The sequence below is a fragment of the Penicillium macrosclerotiorum genome (assembly GCF_028827735.1).
Source record: "Penicillium macrosclerotiorum strain IBT 26536 chromosome Unknown utg000007l_segment0_segment0, whole genome shotgun sequence".
Lineage (NCBI taxonomy): Eukaryota > Fungi > Ascomycota > Eurotiomycetes > Eurotiales > Aspergillaceae > Penicillium > Penicillium macrosclerotiorum.
The window spans coordinates 2,014,041-2,035,294 of NW_026643086.1; the positions used below are offsets into that span (position 1 = coordinate 2,014,041).

The 21,254-nt window shown below is 49.8% G+C and overlaps 6 protein-coding genes across 6 annotated transcripts; 2 read left to right on the forward strand and 4 right to left on the reverse strand.

The window, feature by feature from the left end:
• Positions 1 to 495: 495 nt before the first annotated feature.
• Positions 496 to 3,029, reverse strand: N7462_007556 (uncharacterized protein; the record flags this gene model as incomplete). Its single annotated transcript, XM_057079274.1, has 2 exons — positions 496 to 2,681; positions 2,942 to 3,029. 2 exons carry the CDS (start codon positions 3,027 to 3,029, stop codon positions 496 to 498), a joined length of 2,274 nt encoding a protein of 757 aa, XP_056931944.1.
• A 20-nt stretch (positions 3,030 to 3,049) lies between these two features.
• N7462_007557 (uncharacterized protein) lies at positions 3,050 to 5,216 on the reverse strand (the record flags this gene model as incomplete). The annotated part of the gene is made up of 3 exons (XM_057079275.1): positions 3,050 to 3,868; positions 3,925 to 4,545; positions 5,205 to 5,216. 3 exons carry the CDS (start codon positions 5,214 to 5,216, stop codon positions 3,050 to 3,052), a joined length of 1,452 nt encoding a protein of 483 aa, XP_056931945.1.
• Positions 5,217 to 8,068: 2,852 nt separating this feature from the next.
• Positions 8,069 to 10,261, forward strand: prm1 (pheromone-regulated protein PRM1; the record flags this gene model as incomplete). The annotated part of the gene is made up of 1 exon (XM_057079276.1): positions 8,069 to 10,261. The coding sequence occupies one exon, from the start codon at positions 8,069 to 8,071 to the stop codon at positions 10,259 to 10,261; it is 2,193 nt and encodes a 730-aa protein (XP_056931946.1).
• Positions 10,262 to 10,847: 586 nt separating this feature from the next.
• Positions 10,848 to 12,360, forward strand: N7462_007559 (Zn(II)2Cys6 transcription factor domain-containing protein; the record flags this gene model as incomplete). Its single annotated transcript, XM_057079277.1, has 2 exons — positions 10,848 to 10,904; positions 10,957 to 12,360. 2 exons carry the CDS (start codon positions 10,848 to 10,850, stop codon positions 12,358 to 12,360), a joined length of 1,461 nt encoding a protein of 486 aa, XP_056931947.1.
• Positions 12,361 to 12,856: 496 nt separating this feature from the next.
• On the reverse strand, positions 12,857 to 17,166 carry N7462_007560 (putative xanthine dehydrogenase HxA; the record flags this gene model as incomplete). Its single annotated transcript, XM_057079278.1, has 4 exons — positions 12,857 to 14,540; positions 14,614 to 16,571; positions 16,648 to 16,851; positions 16,924 to 17,166. 4 exons carry the CDS (start codon positions 17,164 to 17,166, stop codon positions 12,857 to 12,859), a joined length of 4,089 nt encoding a protein of 1,362 aa, XP_056931948.1.
• Positions 17,167 to 19,141: 1,975 nt separating this feature from the next.
• Positions 19,142 to 21,044, reverse strand: N7462_007561 (uncharacterized protein; the record flags this gene model as incomplete). The annotated part of the gene is made up of 2 exons (XM_057079279.1): positions 19,142 to 19,211; positions 19,321 to 21,044. The coding sequence occupies 2 exons, from the start codon at positions 21,042 to 21,044 to the stop codon at positions 19,142 to 19,144; spliced, it is 1,794 nt and encodes a 597-aa protein (XP_056931949.1).
• Positions 21,045 to 21,254: the final 210 nt, after the last annotated feature.

Sequence of the window (21,254 nt, forward strand, 5' to 3'; positions counted from 1 at the left end):
AGGTTCTATCTCCCGTTCCCAGGATAGCTGATTAGCATCTACATTTGCAGCTCTTTCAAATCAAGCACCAGATAGCAGACAATCATAGCAAAATTGATTTAGGAAAGAGAGCTTCTTCATTCTCTCCATTTTATTGGCCATATATTATTTTGCTGCACTCTGTCGTTCGCTCATCATCAAATGGATCGTCGCCGCTGGCCTTCGTGCAACGGGGGATTGGCCACTGCAGCACACCGGTGAGACGACCCCCACTACTCATACAAACAACGAGATCCAGGTTTGAGGGCTACTGCAGCAGAACTCCCCCCAACAAAATCGTCACCCTTAACCTCGGATCCCCCCCCGTACAGGAAAGCTACCATGATGAGGGAAGCCCCGTCTCTTCCCTCACCACCCACGCGCCCACCCACCCACTCCGCATGAAATTGTCATAATCACGACATGCAGCTCACCCTGCATGTCGTTTGCACCAGGCCTCCAGCGCTAAGGGACAGATTAGCGCCAGACCGGACTCTCGATCTCCATGGGGCCTGTCCCAGCCCCATCCCAACCCTCGCCACGTCGGAAGGATCTCCTATCCTCCAGGACGACGTCGTCGAACCCGTCTCCGCGTGTTCGGTCGGCGATGCTGCTTGTGGTTGGATGGGTGGTCCGGTGCGCCCGCAGAATCCAATGACAGGACTCCATAAATGTACACAGGCTCCGGAACCCACGACCCCATCCCATATCACCCAGCTGCATCGGCCGCTCGGCCATGCAGATCGGATCCCGACAGTGGCGCGGACCCAGACCATCCCATTCGGTCTCACAAGCGTGTCGCTGCCCCACGAGTTGTGGGAGGATGGTGACTCCCTGTTCAAGCTGTAGCTGGTGGCGGAGCATGACATCAACCTGGGGATGGAAGCGTCCGGCTTGCACCAGCCGGTCCCGCAGGAGACGGTACATGTACCCCACCAGAGGCTGAACCTCGATGGAGGCGAACAGACACACTGCAAGGATCCGTCGGAAACGGTCCTTCTCTGCTGGGTCGTCAAATCGGACGATTGCCAGCAGGCGCGGCGAACAACGACCATCCGCGCTCCCCGGCGCAATTCCCGCGGCCACCTGGTCTTCCCAATCGGCAAAAATGAAGTAGTCTCCTTCTTGTCGAGCGGTACAGAACCAGAGGCCTTGACGGAAGCGCTCTGGGGAGTCCCAACCATGTAAGTTGGGAATCAGCGGAGGCCCGATCAACACGTCCGGAGGCACGCTGTTCTCCTTGCACGGAGCTTCAAACGTGCCCTGTCCGCAGTACAGCCAGTGGGCACTCGCGTCTTCCCGCATATGATCTTTGCTGCAGTATATCACGCTCGAAAACGGACCGCAGGCGGGGCAGACGACAGATTGAGAGTCCCAAAGGTGGCACTGCTTCTCACACCTCCATAGGGCGCACTGGAACGTGTGGTAGGTCAGATCCCAGAAAGATTGTCCGGTGATCTGCTCCTTGTTGTGAACCACCACGCTGTCAGGCGTCGTTACGGGGGCCGGAGGGATGTTGATCGGGAGCGTTGCATAATACGCACCTCCGACGAGGTCCATGGGGTAGGGTGCTGGACCGGGGAAATAATGACGGATCCCGAGCACTCCTGGTAGTCCCATGAACGCTGCGCCGGGTGTGGATGCCAGCTGCCTTTGAGAAGGTCTTTCGCGATGGGCGTCGCAAGGGGTTGCGACGGGAGTTGAAACGAGCAACTCTTGGGTGCGTCCCGCTGGTACCTCGATACTTGAACCGGGCGTCATGGCTGGGATAGCCCCGGGGACGGACTCGGCGACCTGCATACGTCCGGCAGATACCACAGTCTGAAGACCGGGCTCAAACACCGGTGAAATGCTGGCCGGTGACCCACCGACTTGCATACGTCCTGCTGACAGCATTGCCGCAGGAGGGCGGCTGGGCGTCATGGCAGGCGTCAACGCAAGCGATGCATCATGGATGATGCGCCCCGCTGCTACCACAGTAGAACTGGGCGTCGTGGCTGGGGTGGCACTCCAGGCAGGTCTGCCGCCTTGTGAATTGCTCATTGGCATGAGCATTGCCGTTCCTGGTTCGGCTTCAGTGACCTCTGGAATTGAAGCCAGCTTTTGATGTCTGGCGTGTTGCAGAGTATCTGAACCCAGTCTCCTTGATAGATCCGCTGCAGCTGCAGAGGATGGATTATTGACATCAAGAAACTGGGCTGCCGTAACCAGGGGTGCAAGGTTGTCCGCTCCCTGTTGACCCTGGTCATCCTTCATCGGCGACATTGGAGGCGTCGCAGGACAGGATGTGGGCTCAGCTCGAGGGGGCAGGGGCTGGCCAGTATTGTAAAAAATACTCCCAGCCATTTCCTGCTGATGGCCCTCTTGCTGGGGAGTATCGGCATCTACTCGTGCCTCCGAGAGTCCGTTCTCCTCCGCGAGTTTCTTCCCGCGCTTGGAAAGGCGCTTCTTCTTGCGGCCAGCCTTCTTCTTCCGCTTGCGCGGCTCCTCTTGGGCAACGATTTTCTCGTCTCCTTCGTCACCCATGGGCCTGCCGGCATCTGTGGACTTAATCAGGTCGGCCTTGGAGCCAGTGCACTCCGCAGATGAAGACAACGGGATAATCTCGGGAGTCGGTCTGGGAGATGAAATCTCCTGGGGACTGGTGCGTTCCTCAGTGATCGCTGGAAGGATTTTGTCAGCCAAGGTCTATGAAAGGATGTGTAAACGAGCAGTCTTCTCTTACCTGTTGCACGCGATACACTGGACTCGGCAATCGCCGTAGTCAACGCGACATCCTTCAAAGAGGAAGGGTTAGTCTCTATATATTTAGTCAGTAAGAGTTCTGAATATCACAAGTGATCACTCATTGGCATCACTTGGCATTTGAATGTGAGAGAATCTGCATGCCACTTGCCTTGTTGACTAGACGATTGCCCCTCACCGGACGAAGGCCCACCGGAGTATACAGTTTCAACTCCGGCCCCGTGGATCTCTAGAGATGACAGTGAGTAGGTGATTTTGGTGCGCATTCAGAATGGGTTTCTTACCTTCATGACGCGGAATACGCGACGTCGGAGATTGTGGAGACTGCAGAGTTGGAAGAGGGGGAAAAGGGTGCAGTGGTGAACGAATCAGTCAAGGATGCGGGCGAATTTATAGAGAGATGTGCAGGCAACGCAACGGCCAGTGGACCCGCTGCATCGCTGACTTCCCCATCGCGAGCTTCTCCTTGCTTTGATGGTTCGTTCCCTGAACTTCCTGTCTTTCCAAATTCTTCCAGGGCTTGCTGTGCTTTGGCAGCCTTCTTGCGAGCCTTGTAAGCGGCCTTCTTCTGTCTGTGCTTCTCAGCCTTTGCCTGCATGCGTCTCTGCGTCTCCGCCTCATCAACCTCAATCACGGGAGGTGCGACTGAGGTCGATTGCTCTGCTGCCTTCTCCTTCAGCCCGGGGGGCTTTTCTTCCGTGCTTCCAAGATCCACGTCCTTGTCCGTTCTTTGCGATTGCTCATGCAATTGCTCATGCAGTTTTTCATGCGATTGTTCATTCAATTCTTCATGCGATTCATGTAAAGTTACCTGGCTCTGACTGCTCTGGCTCACAGTGAGTTCATCGACAACTTCTTCGGTTTCGCCGACATCATCTGTGTCAGATGCTTGATTGAGTCTTCTAAGCAATGTGGCAAAGTTCCGTTGTATGTCCTGTTGCGAACTCATAACGATCGGGCCTAGGCCTGCTGTCCCTTGCGCTGCAGTCAGAATCGCATCTACTTCCCCTTGGCGCTCAGCCTTGGCCTTTTCATAATTCTTCGCCAAGTCACGGATGCGCAGCCAGATTCGGACAGGCAATACCATGATATCCATGAATTTGCGCTGCCAAGTGTTAGCTCCTCGTCCCTCTTTCGTTTTCATTCGGCATTCTTGCTTACCATCTCAGTGCCAACAGCTGACCTGAAATCTGGGTTGGTTTCATCCACTACAAAGATCACGGCCTCATCTTCTTCCGCCGCAAACTTGAAGTGCACATTTTTGGAACTCTCAGTGCGCTTGAGCCAGTTGATCTTGCATCCATAGGCCCAGAAGCCGCTTGTCCACTGGTGCTTCTTCTTGCGGCCTTTCTTCGTGGCTGACAAGTGTTTACCGATGGCAAATTTGCCGAGATGGATGTCTGTGATTCCCAGTGGCTTGCTTCCATCGCAAAGCTGTCGTACCCGCTTCAGAACCTGAGCTCGGCCGCCAGGGTAGTCAGCAGGCAGCTTGAACGAGAAGTGAACGCTGTCATCTATCCAATCAAGGTGGCTTTCAAAGAGAACCGTGGTGCGCGAATGATCAATTCCCAAATCAAAACATGGAGCAGTTGTTCTCCAGTCAGTGACTTTTAAATCCAGGACGTGATTGGGAGATTCGGGGTCTTCTCCCTCAGGACCAGGAATACTCTGTATAAGGTCATCGTCACCTAGAATGATCTTGTATCTGCCTTGTTCAGAGTCATCGGTAGTATGGCTCCCCTGGTTGCCCATGGTGACTGATTTCTGCTGAATATGTGCCCACTATCGGTTAGTAGATTATTGATTCGGTTCATGAAGATGATGACTTTGCTAGGATCATGTTTGTGCTCCACGATGCAGAGATTACAACTTGATAGGGACACATACTCAACTGGTTTGTCTGGAATTTCAAGACAAGTAACGTCCTCAGTATGGAAATCTTGTATGAGCTGCACCCATCCAACATGAGCGTGATCGATTTACCAAATTGCATAGAGCATGTCTTTCATAGGGGGACACTTACCCAGGTGATTTGAAGGGCTAGGTTGCCCTACATGACCCCTGCAAAAACCACAGAATCGCATGAAAACTCAGTCAGCTCATGGTTTTCATGGCTCGATCCTCAATATGTGAAAGACCTTTCAACATTTCAAATCATACAGAACTGGGCATCTGTTAGATAACTTACAACGATTACCCTCTACTCAGCACTCTGATGACTTCTGAAGTTTCAGAAGTTTGAAGCCTGAGTATGAGATCAATTTTCTGTGGACTTGTGTTAGCTGATACGCCTTATCCCAAGCATGGAGACTCTTAATATGGGTTTGCAACTGGTACCCTGATTGAGCTGCTATGCACTGATCAGCTTGGGTAGACTTGTGTACAAAACAGTGTTTGAGGATCTGTCAATATTCTGGGTCAGCCAGAATGCCATGAGACACCATCTCGTCCATAGTGACAGCACATACTCTTCTTTGGCTCGGAAACTTCTGTGTGAACTGCGGCGGATTTGTGGTGCCCGTATGTTTCAGAAGACGCGGTCAGACGTGTCGTGAAATGCACAGAAAAGGTGTGAGAATATGAGAAGACGATATCGGACAAAGAGGTCGAACTTGCTGCGGGTATGTTTCTGTTGTCAGTATACAGGAAGGAAGGGAAATCAAATAATAATTTGCAGACTGGACAGGAAAAATCAAGTGATGGCTGAGTAAAATGGATGATGAACAGGTTAATTCATTTCTCGGTCGGTGTGGGAAAAGAGAAGATCGAGGGTCTAAGTGAGGATGAGAGAGGCAAGACCAAAGATCCAGTCGGGGTTTTGAAAAAGGTGACGGCTAACCGACGGAAGGTTATGTTCAATATCGGGCCAATACAGAGCCCAGATGCAATTTTTGAAATCTGAAAGGACTCACCAGGAATAACCTTGACTTGAAGATCTCTAGGAATTTTGAAAATCCCAAACCGAGTTGGGGGTATTGAGGGAAAGTGGAAGCAAGAAAGAGTGTGAAGACCAAGATGTGTCAGAAGTCAGGAATTGAGGATAACTTACGATACGCTAAAACAGTACTTCTAGTGTGGGAGCAATATGGATCCCCATGTGCTACGGCTACTAAACCAGTATGGTTTAATCGACGCCGTTCTCATTATGCGACGACTAAATGCAGAAACGAGACACATTATCAGCGGTTAAGCCAAACGTCATGGTTCAGCAATTCTTATCTAATATATGCACCAAAACCACCCTTGGGGGGCGACTTGGAGCTTGAAGATGCCAAACTGGTGATCAAACCAGTGCTTATAATGAGATTTTTCCCTTTCAACTCCTCCAAAGTTTCTTTCCAACCTGTCAACCCTCTACTGCCGGTGAACGGCTTACACATACCAACCACCGCAAGCTCCAGTCTCGATGCACTTCAAAACAAGACAATTTCAAAAGCCATCTTCAGCCGCCTAGGAAGATGCCAGCCCTGGAGTATATCCTGAAGAATGGGGGCCCGTCGATAGCCCTGGCCGAGGTGGCGTTGGGGAGAAAGCTTCGGCGAAAGATGCAACAAAACAGTCTCGAAAAAGACGCCCTGATAAATCCGATGACTTCAGCTACGGAACCCTGGCTCAAGTGAAAAATGTGTTTTTGTGGAAAGATCTTCGGAGTGGATTGTGATTGTCGAGAAATGGAAAAATGATTGGCTTGCACTAGTAGCAGCCACTATCATCCAGCAGCCCGACCATAATCTACTTCCCCAGGCCAACGTAGTGATGGTAATTTTCTGCAATTCTCGGTGCTAGATGAGGTTGAGCTCGACTCCTGCTCCCTGGCGGTCTATTGTTGCCTCGGGACATGGCAGGGCAGGCGGCGACGGGGCTTCTACTATGTTGCTAGGATGGCTTGTGAGAAGCAGGATAAAGTATGCAGGTCGACGTAAACTATAGAGAATTTGATGATAAGCGATTATAAGAATGCAGGAATTGGGCCTGCGCTTCGACAAAGATTACGGAATAAAGCCCTTCAATTAACATTGTAGTTTAAGCTTACAAAATATATCTTGGCTGACCATTTACAATTGAGTTCGATGAAACAAACTCGCTTACCGAATCCGATATACGAATCTCCCAATAAAAAAGGACTAGTACCATTAATTTAAATCAAGTATGGGCATATGATCAACCACCCACAATATGGTATCAAAGTATGCAACGAAATAGGGTTGATATTGATCTCTAGCTAGGGTCTTTTATGGCACGTGAGGCGGGCGCCAAAGATACTACTGTGCCTCACCGCCCGCCTCATCAAGACTGGGCGTGTTTCAACGGCGGGTCTGAGCGTCAACTGCAACACCGTAAACACCTCCCAGCATCGATCAATGCCATTTGTTTTTGTCTTGATTATTTGTCTTACGTGCCATTAAGTTCAGGAGTTGGATCATCTGGCCTTTTTTGAGCCGTGGGCCGTGGTTACCAAAGAGACCGTTTTGAACTTCTCTCATCGTCTTGACCTCTCATTATTGACCTCCAGTTACCATCGACGAAGAATCCTATTAAAAAACATAAAGAAGCCTATTTAGTCTGCGACTTTTGAATTCAGGATCGTTGCCTGGGAGTCGCCCATTTCAAGATCAGGCCCCGGTCAAAGAACCCCATTCATGCCCCCATGTTCGAGTTAGCGCCTTCAGCCCAGAGGCGATTGGCTCTCAGCGTCGGGCGTTAAGCGCTGACAGGACAAATTGGCGCTATATTTGGTCATCCCGGCGTTATTCACAACCACGCGAGCCATTAACATGGTTTAATGGAAGATGAAACAGATCCTGGTTCAGATCGTCTTTCTGCAGACTTTATTTTTAATCCTTCTTCTATTTCGAGGTGGCGATCGGGCACGATGACTGGTCCCTTGACGGTCGTGCGGGCACGCTTATTGCTTCAGATTGGGCTCTTTGTCAAGAAATGTCATACCCTCTTGTAGAACAAGAGTGTTTCACTAGACTGGAATGGAGGCGACAGTCTGCCTCTGCCTAGAGCTATATTTGATTCACATTATCCCCCAACACCGATGATTACCTGGGACTGTTATTGTTTTTCTACCTCAACCTAAATCCTTACTTAAATCTAAGCATCACCTATCTTAGATGACATGGAGCTCGAATAAACTATCCCTACATTTTGTTCCTGTGTTTTCTCACCTTTCTTTATTCCATTTCTTTCTTCAAATTCTTCTTCGCAAAGAAAGGCCTTGCAGGTCCAAAATCACCATCTGTCTCTCGCTGGCCGTTGAGACAAGTCATCTTTACTACGCTACCAAAATATAATCACAATGTTATTCTCTGGGTCCAAAAGATCAATATTTCCCTTACTCCCACCATACGGAGCCCATGACCCTAGCAGTGGGCAAATTATTCCACTGCATGCTGATGGTCTGACACCCTACCTGGGTCTGCGCGCGCGACTTTCCCAAGTATGGATCAACCGCTGGACGGTCTTGCTGATCTTGGTGCTGGTCAGACTCTTGATCGCTATTGGAAGTGTGCAGAGTGACATGGCGAGTGCCAAACGCGAGGCGCTCTCAGCGTGCACAAGTGTCGAGGACATGGGCAGCGCAATGGCGTCAATGCCACACTACTTGTCACAGGGAGTTAATGAGTTAACTGCTAAAGGCATCGATGAAGCTGTCAGCGGGCTGACTACCATGCTCACACTCGTAATCACTGGTGTGGAGGAGCTGATTCTCTTCGTTATCAAAGTTATGTACCAGACCTACCTCTGCTTGATCACGATGGCCGTACGAGGCACTGTGGAAGTAGCCATCGAAGGAATTGAAGCAGTTACCGATGCTCTTAATTCGACAATCAAAAGCACCGTCAAAGACATTGAAAGCACCGTCAGCACCTTTGAAACCGCACTAAACAAGGCCATCGATGTCGTCAACACGCTGGGCGTGGACATTCCGTCCTTAGACCTCAACTCCTCTCTGAGCGAACTTGAAAATATTCAGATATCGTCGAGTTTTGACGACAAACTCAATGCGTTAAACAGTTCAATACCTACATTTGATGAGGTTGAAAATATCACTGAAACTGTGATTCGATACCCTTTCGAAGCAGTCAAGACGCTTGTGAAAAATGAGTTAGGAAACTACAGCTTCGATCAATCTGCCTTTCCGGTACCGGGCAAGAAGCAACTGACCTTCTGCGACGACAACGACGGCATCAATAGCTTCTTTAGCGAGATTACAGATATCGCTATCACAGCCCGAAAGATATTCATCATAGTTATCATAATTGCAGCTGTGTTGGTTTGCGTCCCCGTCGCCTGGCAAGAAGTCCGTCGATGGCGCCACATGCAGGAGCGTGCACAGCTAGTGCGGAAAGAGGCCCATGATCCTATGGATGTTGTCTATATCGTCTCTCGACCATACACAGCGGCGGCCGGAATCAAGGCCGCGAGCCGTTTCAGCAACAGCCGTCGGCAGATTCTCGTGCGCTGGGTTATTGCCTATGCAACTTCCCTCCCAGCCCTTCTTGTCCTTGGCTTAGCCCTTGCCGCTCTTTTATCATGTCTCTGCCAGTATCTTCTGCTGCATAGCATCAAGAAGGAAGTACCAGCGCTGAGCGCGGAAGTCGGTGAATTTGCTGACAAAGTCGTTGGTGCCCTACAGAATGCATCTGTGGAATGGGCAAATGGTGCCAACAAAGCGATCACATCCTTCGACGATGACTTGAACGATAACCTTTTCGGTTGGGTCAATACGAGTACGACTGCTGTTAATAACACTATCAATACGTTTGTTGATAAGACGACAGGTGTCATTAACGATACATTTTATGGCACAGTTCTCGAAAAACCTATCATGGAGCTTTTTGACTGTATTGTCCTGTTGAAGGCTGAGAGTGTTCAAAAAGGCTTGACCTGGGTTCACAATCATGCACATATCGATTTTCCTCTTCTTCCGAATGACACATTCTCCCGCGGCGCCGCAGCGAGCATTTCCAATGATACTAGCGGTTCCGACAGCTTCCTTGCCAATGCCGGAGATGAAACATCTGATAAGATCACTGAAGTTGTCAGTCAGGTCATCAATAAGCTTGAGAACGCCCTAAAGACAGAAGCTCTCATTGCTACCGCCATTCTCCTGATCTGGGTTTTAATCGTCCTCATCGGTATTGCCAGGGCCCTGACCCTTTTCTGGAGACAAGACCGCAATCGTGGAGAAGGTGGTGGTCATGCGATGGATTCGGTATCTCATCCTCCGGCCCCGGTCTCTGGTTCTCGGGGCTTCACCGATGTCCCTCTGAACGCCATTCCGAAGAACGAGCTTGGTTCTATCCATGCAGTTCCGCAGTATGAGATTCCTGCCGAGAGTACTATGCGTGTACGTGGTGATATATCATGCGCCGATGAGAAACTTGGATTTGCAGGGCAGAGAGACTACGAGTCTGCAGTGCAAGTCGAGTCGGCGCCGGCTGCGAGAAAGAGCAACTATGTGGAGTATGATACGAAGAAGGTTTGAGAGAATTGAGTTCTTTCCTCTTAGAAATCTAAATGATCTTGCATTCCTGTACTATAGTTAATATGGACTATGTTGTATGCAATGGTGCTGGCTCATTGTTAACGAGACTATTCATGAATAAATGCCCCCTTGATACAACCTTCAAAGTTGAAATTGAATTCAGAAAAAAATGAGTCAGGTACACCTTTCAGAAACTCTCAAAATCAAAAGAGTCTGTTTTGACAGGTATCACTAGCATGCCAACACCCAGCTAGTAGCGACTTGAGGTCCACTCTGAGCACATTCCCATACCCTGTTAAAAGCTGGACACCTCAGGCACAAAATGTTTACACTTTACATATTGATGCACGTGACTGATCCTTCTATGTCTGAGGCACCCGACTGAATACGAGATGCAGCCAAGCAATTCATGCTAGGCGATGAGGGGGAAGGACGTTCCCGAAACGAGGCTAAGGGGGCGGTCAGTCAGCCCCTTTACTGATAGGATGTTTCCAAAGCTGGCATCAGCTCCATTTTGCAATTACGCTCATTTCAAAACACGCCATGGTTTGGAGTAGGGTAGAAGGCTGGCGTGAGTCTACTTATCATGGTCGGTGTTCCGTACAGTAAAGGTTGCTTGCTTTGTGTAGAGCGACGCATTAGGGTCAGTCATAACTCCACATTGACGTCTAAACGGCCGACTGACTTTAGGCTAGTGTGACCAGTCACGCCCGCAGTGCCTGCACTGTCTCAAATATGGCGTTTTATGCCCTGGATACGAGCGCCCTCGGCTCTTTCAGGACGAAGGTCCTCGCCTCAAACAGCGGTATGAGAAGAAGTGCGCACTTCTCACTGGAAATAAAGTCAAACTTGAGCGACCAGTCGTGCAGAGCAACGGCTTGATACAAAAATATGGCTTAGCAAAAGCTTCGATAGACGAGCGCATTTTTCCATCATTGGTGCATCAATCCTTCGTTCTACAGCAGCCACGGATGTTCAAGGACTTTATATGTGCTGCCTTTCCCACCATGTTCTATCATAACGAGTTCCGTTTCGGAGATGGGTTTACTTTTCCGGACTGGGTCATGAAACACTTCGGTTCAAAGGAGTACTTTGATGCATCGGTCTCAAGTCTCTCTGCAGAATACCTTGCCTATCTCACAAAGGACGCGAGACTCCATCATTACAGCCGAGAAAAATACTCTCAGGCTTTGGGGGCAATCCGACAAGCCCTGAATTCAGATGAGACGTACTCGGATTCTCTACTTATTGCGGTAATTCTCGTCTCGTTCTATGAAATGAACATCCGAACGACTCCAGATGGTTGGGTTTGTCACTCGAGAGCAGTGAAGCATCTCATGCTGAAACGTGGTATGAAATTCCACCTCTCTGGCGCCGGACGTGTCTGCCATTTTGCATACCGACCCTTTCTTATCGCTGCCGCGATTTACGAGTGCGAGCCCTGCTTTCTCGGGGAAGATAACTGGCAGGAATTGGCCGCTATTCTCCGTACGGAAGACTCTCAAAAGCAGAGTCAATGGTCATTCTACATTGATGTCTACGAAGCAATCTTCATGGAGCTAGTAAAATGTCCCGGCTACATCAAGGAGGCCCGAGAAATGTCCCCCTTACGCTTCGGTGAGACCAGCATTCTAGCACACCAAATTAACACGACGACCGAGCGACTTCGGAAACTGAGTGGCGAGCTGCGCTCACTGCTCGCATCTGACAGTCAGCGAAAGCAGGGTATCATATTTCGTAGTTTCGTTGGCCCAGAGCCCGACGCGTTCCCTGAAACAAGTCCCTCACTTATTCTCAATGCCGCTGTCAACGTCATCGGTATCCTTCAGCAACTTCTCAGCCGATTGACTCCACCCATTGAAGACAAGAAAGAAATGCCTGCTTCTGGCTGTCAAGATGCTCTTCAGTCGCCTATTCTGCAACGGCAGGAAGTCGTCGATTATGATTGTCTGATTCCCCAATTTCGTCTCACCTGCGAGCTTGGAGGAGGGATTCAGAAAGATGACCCGAGTGCTTTTACTTGGCTTGACCGAATTGCAGGGTCAATGGGGCTATTAGGGGCTGCAATCATCTATGAGAATATAGCCAGGGCTAGTTAAGCCTCGATTATTGCATTCAACTTTTCTTGGCATGCTTAGGTAGACGAAATATCACATATTAATTCAATCGTGGGCTATAGTGTCTGTCTACACTATTTGATGTACGAGTCTCTCCAAGATTTCCTGACAAATTTCAAATCCATCGGCTAGGTTCACCATCTCATGAGTTGCAAAGCAGGCCAAAGCTCACTTCAGCGCCACGATGATCCCATTAGGCCCGAGATGTATACAGACAGAGAAAGGAATTACTTGAATACATTCTAGCAAACCTTCTCCAGTGGCTTGCCTTCAGTTCAAATACCTCAGTAATCAAGCTCATTACAGCTGCAGCCTTGAGAAATGAAGAGTTTACACGGAAATTTAGTCTACAGAACGAATCGCATAATTCAGTCTTTCATAATCAAAAGCATACAGTCTGACTAAACTAAACATGGTTCCAAAAGGACATATCTGGATATTGTCGTATATGCCGTGAATCGTTTATCAAATGACGCCGCTAAATCGCAACAAAGAAGCTCTTCTCCCCCTCCTTCGGCTGAACCCGCGCCCGCTCCACGATGGGATCGGCACAACTAACACGGATTCGCTCGGGAGTGGCAGGACTGACCAAGCTGAGAACGTCTGTCACACCCCACTGTTTCCGCGCAGCCTTGAGAGCATCGCGGATGGCGAAGAAAACCGCACTGCCCATAAACAAGGGCGGCTCGCCGATGCCACGAGAGCGCTGGATGGTCCGCAGGTTCTCCCACTCCACGTCCTTGAGCAGGCTGACGTTAAAAATCTGCGGGATATCGCGGAAGCCAGGAATCTTGTAGTTACCCGGCCCGCGAGTGAAGATCTGCCCGGAGGCACGGTGCCACAGGCTCTCTTCGGTGGTGAAAAGACCCTGGCCTTGGATGTAGGCACCCTCAATTTGGCCGTAATCAATGGATGGGTTGATAGTACGACCGACATCCATCTTGATATCCGAACGAAGAGGTGTCCAGTCACCAGTCAAGGTATCAATCTGAACCTCAGAGGCAGTGATGCCTTGTGTGAAGTAGAAGAACATTTGGCCGCTGTTCTCATGCCACACGTAACCAATGTCCGGGGTGCGGTAGTATCCCTGCGCGGAAAGGTTGACTCGGTCAAAGTATGCCTTATGTGCGAGTTCACCCAAGGTGGCATTTGGCATCTTCTCACGGTAGGGAGCAAGACGCTCGTTCAGCTGTGCGCAAGCGTTGAAAATGGCGTAGCCATTAAGGTCGGAACTAGCTGATGCTGCTGTGGAAGATGTGTTGGCCACAGTGTTGGTAGCGGTTTCAGCAATAAACACGTTCTCTTGAGGCACTTGAAGGGCTTCCGCGGCAATCATGGTCATCTTAGTGTGAAGACCCTGGCCCATTTCCACGCCGCCGTGAGCTACAAGCACGCTGCCATCGTGGTAAATGTGTACCAAAGCACCGGCCTGATTCAAGAACAGGGCTGTGAAGGAGATACCGAACTTGGTTGGTACAATAGCCATACCACGTTTGGACCATTTGTGCGTCTTGTTATATTCTTCCACGGCCTTCCGGCGCTCCATGTAATTGCTCTCTTCCAGTACTTGGTTATACATCAGAGGTACATACCAGTCTTTCAGCTCCTGGTTGAAATGAGTGGTTTCACCGGGCTTATACATGTTCATAGCCCGCAGATCCTCGGGGGAAATATTGAGATGGTCAGCAATTTCTGATATGTAGGACTCTGCGAAGAATAAACCCTGGGGGCCTCCAAAGCCACGGAATGCCGTGTTGGAAACAGTGTTAGTCTTGCAGATTCTGCCGCGAACAAAAACGTTTGGAATCTTGTAAACGCCATCAATGTGGGACAAGCTTCGCTCCACAACAGCACCGGACAAGTCTTGCGTATGGCCACCATTGGCATACACATCGGCATCGAGAGCAAGGAGTTTGCCTTCCTTGCTGACAGCGACCTTCCACTTGCAGTAGAATGGATGGCGTTGCCCCGATGTCAGAATGTCTTCGTCACGATTCAGCATGCAGCGAACTGGTCGACCGGTCTTCTTGGCAGCGGTCGCGCAAATTCCAGCCAGCTGGACGGAGCGTGTCTCTTTGCCGCCAAATCCACCACCAAGGCGTTTAACGCGAGATACAATCTTGTTATGAGCAACCCCAGTGACCTGGGCCACATAGGCTTGGCTGATGAAAAAGACTTAGTCGGCAATTTGCGAAAGAGAAAAAGAATTCAAACACAGGAATTGGTGCAACTTACGTCTCTGTGGGATTCTGAGTACCACTCCAAATTTCCATTTCGCCATCCTCAGGCTTGGGGATGGCAACACACGCCTGCGTTTCCAAGTAGAAATGTTCTTGGCCACCCATACGGGATGTCCCTTCGAAAATGTGATCGGCATTCTTGAAGGCCTCCTCCGTATCGCCACACTTTATATAGCGATAGTGTTCGAAAAAGGACTCGGCCTCAATGGCCTCCTCAATGCTAAGAATGACGGGGAGATCCTCATATTCCACTTTGACAGCTCTCATTCCTTCTTCGGCGATCTTGGCTGTCTGTGCCAAAATGACACCAATCGGTTGCCCAGCAGTGTTGACCTCATCGACAGCGAAGAAAAGTTCGTCGCAAACGGGAGCTCCCCACCAGTTTGCCTTAGGGTTGGGAAGGTCTTTGTGGTCGACATAGTCAACAACACCAGGGATATCTAATGCTGCTGACGCGTCAACACTCAGAATCTTGGCGTGTGCCTTGGTCGATAGGACCATGCAGGCAAACAGTTCATTTTGCAGTACAGGAATGTCATCGGTGTATTGAGCCTGGCCAGTAGCTTGCTTGAGTGCTGCAACATGAGGCGTAGCCCTGCCAAGAATTTTTTGTTGATATGCGACAGAGGCCTCATTATCCTTCTGGCCCGAGGAGATACTTCTTTCGATTTCAGCGATGACATCAGGATCCAGATCCTCTGCCTTAACTTCGATCCCCAAGAGAACATCGTGGTAAAATCGGTAGAAGAAACCAAGAGCCAAAGACTTTCGGTAGGTTGCCATGCCACCAGGAACGCCGAAAGGCAAATTGAAGTCCTTTTCAAGAGCAGCCATGACCCCTTCTAGAGTTGCCGGATTTGTAAATTTCTTACCAACCAAGAAGGCCTCCGCATTCTTTGCAGAGACAGTCATTGGGGCCATACCGCCGAACACAAGGTTGCAGCTGATGACATCGTTGGTGTCAGACAGCGACACGCGAAGCGCAGAGTTAACAATAGCAATGTCATCATCCTTTCGCTTGGATTGTTTATAGGCCCGCATATGCTCACCCTTCTCCTGAGCAACAGGGATGCGGAGACTGGCAATGATGGCATCCGGCGCAAGAGCTGTTTTACGATATCCCTGGAAGAACTCGGTCATGGGGATTTCCTTCTCTCCATTCAGTGACTTGGCAACAAGGATAGTGTTCGTTGCAACGAGCACAGGGTTCAAATCGGAAATTGGAGAGGCAGTCGCCAAATTTCCAGCTGGCGAAGCGACATTTCGAATTTGTCGCCCAGCAAAGTATTGAAGCTGTTTCTTGATTGCTTTGAAGGGCTGGCCACGAGTTGGGCCGTATTTTTCGACTGCCTGCATACAAATGTGCTCCAAATCCGTTAATGACACATTCGCACCAATCTCCAGGCAATCATCATGGAAGCTAAATTGTCGCAGCTCGGGGATATCGCCAAGATATACAGACGCAGCATATCGCATGGCCTTGAATTTAATCTCGATCTGCGTTTCCGTACTTCCACCAATTAGTTTAGCCTCGGGGTGTATACTCTTAATCTGTAGCAGTTGTTCCACCGTCACAGGACGATACCACTTCTTCCTCTTATTGCCAAAGGCCAAGGGCGCAAAGTCATGTTTCCTGAGAGCTGTCGGGAAGATCAACTCGGTATCAGGACTGTATTTCTTAAACTCGGGAGCAGGAAATTTGGGCTCATCGGCCTCGGCTGTCTCGACAGCGGCCGCAGAACCTTTGCAGCAGCCACCAGAGCCATTTTTCTCCATACAGCACCCAGAGCCTCCATTAGAGGAGGCCTTGCCACAGTTGTTGCGGGAGTTGAAGCTCTGAGCAGCATCGAGAATTGGTCGATATCCTGTGCAACGGCACAGGTTACCGTCGAAGGCTTCTTCGACATCATGTTCCGAAGGAGTCGGGTCGTTCCTTAGAAGAGCGTAAAGGCTCTGTGAAGGTGTCAGTTGTTGACCAAAGACATATGAATACTGGAGATTATCGACAGAGCGACATGATTGGGCATACCATGACAATTCCGGGTGTACAGAAACCGCATTGACTTCCATTACCGACTGCGATTCGTTGCTGGACGGCGTGTGGTTTCTTCACATCTCCAATTCCCTCAACTGTGATGACGTGTTTACCGTCGACCGAAACCAGAGGGGCGATACAGGCATTAACGGAAGCATGATAAATCTTCTTCGTTGTTTGATTGAGGTGGGAAACGACCTAGTAGCGGTTCAATCACCATTAGCCCGGATTCTGCAGAGCACGACCAGTCGTGCCAAGCTGAATACCCACCACTGTACAAGCGCCGCAGCCGCCTTCCGCACATCCCAGCTTCGTTCCAGTCAACCCAACCCCTCGCAAGTATTCCAGGAGCGTCACTTCTGGATTGACAGTGTCGACGGCGACCTTGGTGCCGTTAAGGTAGAAGCGAATCGTATCATCCCATTTCTCGGTGAGCTGGGCCAGCGAGGTCACCTTTTCCATCTCCCTCTCGACCTCGCCGACCGAGTCCGAATCCGTGCTGCCGGGCGCCATTGCGACCAAGGTGGGGGTGGTTCTAGCAGTGGCAAGACGCGATAGCGATGCAAAACAAGCTGATCAACGTTTCACGAGCTTCACTGAGGGATCATGCTAGGACATAGCACGTATGTATATATTTCGCGAGGAGTCGCAACGACCTTCCTAAATGTGTCACGAGGTCAGCACTGCGACGGAGGTTACCATGTTGTCATGAAGAGGGGAAGTCCAAGAGAGATGGCGGGTTATCAGGGACGAGATACGGCAACTCACCCGCAACCCCACAAGACTCCACCGTGGACCCGGATTCGCCGTTATGCGGGGATCGCCACCGTCCGATCGATCGGACGCCTATCAGGGTCCGTTGTATTACTAACGTCGAATGACTCGTTGGACCATATTGTCAATATAGTATGATACTGTATGAGCTTGGAAAGCTGGGAATTGATACTATGAGATGTTCAATGTGATGATGTCTCATTCAACTCGCTAGTAGGGAGTGTTGAATATCTCCTACCTCGTTGACAAGCGTGTTATAGTGCTAGGTTCCGAGTATACCTAGTAGCTTATATAAAACGTGTAGGGCATCGAGTATCCCTATGATAATGGGAAGTATAGAGGAAACTATAGGTCCTCGCGGTGTTCTATAGCTTCTCCTTCTCGACCCATTATCTACAAGTGAACAAGGACTTTGACACAGTATCGATAGTCATGATAAAGCAACGCTTTCACCAGCCTGTTATGGATCTTATTCGTGGATTGAAATTGGAAATATTTCCTAGTGGTTTTATCTGCTGCATTCAATGCGTAAAGGGGGGAAATCAGTTAAGCAACCTTGGACGACGAAGACGTCAGATTATAGCAACATAGATGGATATTTGAAGGCAAGATATATTAACTATCTCCTACCAAGATCAATCATGGATTAAGTAGCAGTCTGGACTTGCCATTCATCTCATTAGTGCACCTGTCTGTTCCTCTTGGTGATAAGATATTTATTCCTTGAAATCATGGCACGCTAACTACCTCCGCTTAAGCCCCCTTTCTGCTCCTCACGCGCCTCTTTCATGCGCTCAGCAACAGCTTTTCTGTATTTTCTTTTCCAATTCATTATATTCAATTCATGTTATGAATATCCAACAGCAATTCCCTGATGTGCACCGCCTCTTTCATGCGCTCAGCAACAGCTTTTCTGTATTTTCTTTTCCAATTCATTATATTCAATTCATGTTATGAATATCCAACAGCAATTCCCTGATGTGCACTGGGTTTTGAAGGGTGCAATCTCTGTCCATGAGGTGAATCCTCGCATTGTGGTGAAAGTCCCGAAATCTGGGGAATTTGAGAGAGAGCAATTCGGAAGGAGCTCGATATCTATGAGATTTTCTGTCAACATCCGCCCTGCCCTTCCGTATTTCGGTATTATTTTACGCGGACAACGGTATCTTCGAATACATGCGAGGTGCAACCCTTATCGGTATTTCATAAATCTGTTCAACTAAGCACCTCGTTAGATGGAACCCTCTACTCGAGAATATATAACAATTATACCCGCAACAAACTAACAGGCGTAGTTATCAAGGTGGAGAAGATAGAGGCTCCAACTCTACGATAGGAATGGATGGACGCACTCGCGCAGGCAGTTGCTTTTCTAGAATCGCTCAATCTCATACATTGCAACCTACGACCCGAAAATATTTTACTGGATCGCGACCAATTCAAACTATCGGATTTTGACTGTACGGCTCAAATTGGGTCGGATTTTGAAGCTTGCACCGCCGCGTATGGGAGAATACTCAACAACGAAGACCAAGATCAGTTTCCAAGTTACTCATTGCATGTTGCACAAATGGGAAAATATGTACCGCAACCCCACACCACGTGGGGAAAATATTCATTCTATCAAATCCTCGAGTGCGCCTGAAATGCTGGAGTACAAAATACATATACCGGAAGAAGGTAAAAAAGATATAAAGTAGCAGCACAGAACGGCTCACTGCGGAGAGCCAGCAAAGTTCTTCTCCTCTTGTTCCCACTGCTTGCGCTCCACAACGCTCCGAGCCCTGTCAATCATCCCTAGTTAGCAGAGAACCCAAAAAAAGAGAAAAAAAGAAGCAAAGACCAAAATAAGCACACGTCATGGGAGGAGAGATGAGAGGCCAAGTCACATACCGATAGGCTTTGACGAATCGCCACACTTCGGTGTCCGCCAGGTTCCATGCTTCAGCGACATCCTTGATGTTGATCCGATTTGTTTCCTTGCTCTTAATGACCTCACGGGCTTTCTGGATCAATTCATACTCTTTGCCAACACCTTGCTGGCTCGGGTTCTTGCCCTGCACACTTTCCTTGTCGGTCGCAGTTTTCGGGTCGATGGTACTCCCACGGGGAATTTGGAATCCGAATTGCCATTCAAACTCATCCAAGAGCTCGGCGGGGAGGCTCTGGCCAGCTTCCGCCGGCAGAGACTCGACTGTCATCCAGAGGGAGTTGGCGATGGCCTGTTCGCCGGCAACAACCTGCTTGAACACCGCTCCCCGAGAAGAGCCGCCTAATTCCTCTCCTAGGTGGTCCTTAGTCACGTCTGTCAGCCAAGCGTCCCGCTCAGTCTCCCGGCGGATTCGGCGAGTTGTGATATCGTCAGAACTCTTCTGCAGAGTGATCAGGGTATATGGATGAGGGAGAGTGCCGATGGTAAAGAGAAAGGTGGTGTTTTTAAAGCTCGAGGGTTGGCTGATTCGCATGGGTGACTTGGCAGAAACGCAGGGGCGGCATTCGGGAATATTAGGCGGGCATGAGGTAGGCATTGGAGATTCCGGGCATTCAATCAGTGCCTTCGCGAGCCGAAGCGCGGGCTCGACCAAGGCAGTGGTATACTGGGGGAATGGCTTCAGCACAGCAAGACCAGCCGGGAAGGAGTTTTGAAAGGTGTTGTGGAGGTGAGAGTTGATGAGCTGTACCAATTGCAGGCGGCCGGCTGCAGGATTCTGGGCGATCTTCTCGTGCACCGACGGGTACTTAGAGTTGATGTTGGAAGATTTGTAATAGGCAAGGGCGCTGGGTTTCTCGACTTTGAAGAGTTCCGGGGCGACCAAGTCTTGAAAAGAAGTAGATTTATCATCGAGTTTCTTTACGGCCTGATTGATTGCCTCGTCGATGCGCTGTTTCTCTGCCGAATATAAGCCGCCCTGGAAGTTTTCAAAGCGAGTAATAAATTCAGGCACAGTTCCACGTCGGAGGTAGGTCAGGAGGTTATCGTCATATCGAGACATCGGGAAGCATTCGAATTCCGCGAGCAGTCCTGTTCCCATGTGGCCCCAAGCCAGCCATCGGAATACCTCATTCTCCATTTCTGAACTCAGCTTCAACTTCTGCACCACCTCGTACTGGGGATTCTTCATCGCATCTCCTGGCGTTAGGACGATAGGGCGGAACCCCATGGCAAACCAGGCTCGTCGCCAGGCGAGAAGGAGCTCCTGGTCCGCATTCTGGTCATCCTTCAAGTCCTTGCCGGTGTGTTTCTTGGGGTTATATTTGGGATTATAATAGGTGTAGATCCGACGGCGCTCCTGCAGCGGAGGAAGCACGGACCGGTTCTCATCCAGTGTGATTGCCGATGAGAACGGGTTTTTCCATTCCCAATCACTAAACCATTTCGATTCGCCGCTGGTACTGTTCGTTTGTTCTGGAGGCGGTTCATGGGAAGGCGCGCGGAACGACGGCAAGTGAAAATTGCTTAGCGACGGTAGTTTCGGGAGGGGGACATGGATTTTGGCAGGTCCTGAGCCTTCATCTTCGGCGGACGGATCGGGGATCGGGGAGGACGAGAAGATAAACAGGAGCAGTGCAACAAAGACAATTATCGCCAGCAGCCCCGTACTTCGATGAGGAATCATCTTTCAGACATCCAACACTCCAATGGGATAAAAACAAAAAACCGATGAAATGTATAGGGAGACACAAGATGGAGAGCGTGCAACCCCGGCCGCAATACTGCGCTCTCCCAAGGGGATTGTCACCTTGAACCGGATTCGGCGATGAGTCGAGTTTGGCGAAATATCGGGGAGTCGGGGGAGGATTCGAGCAACCAAGAGATTAATCCATCG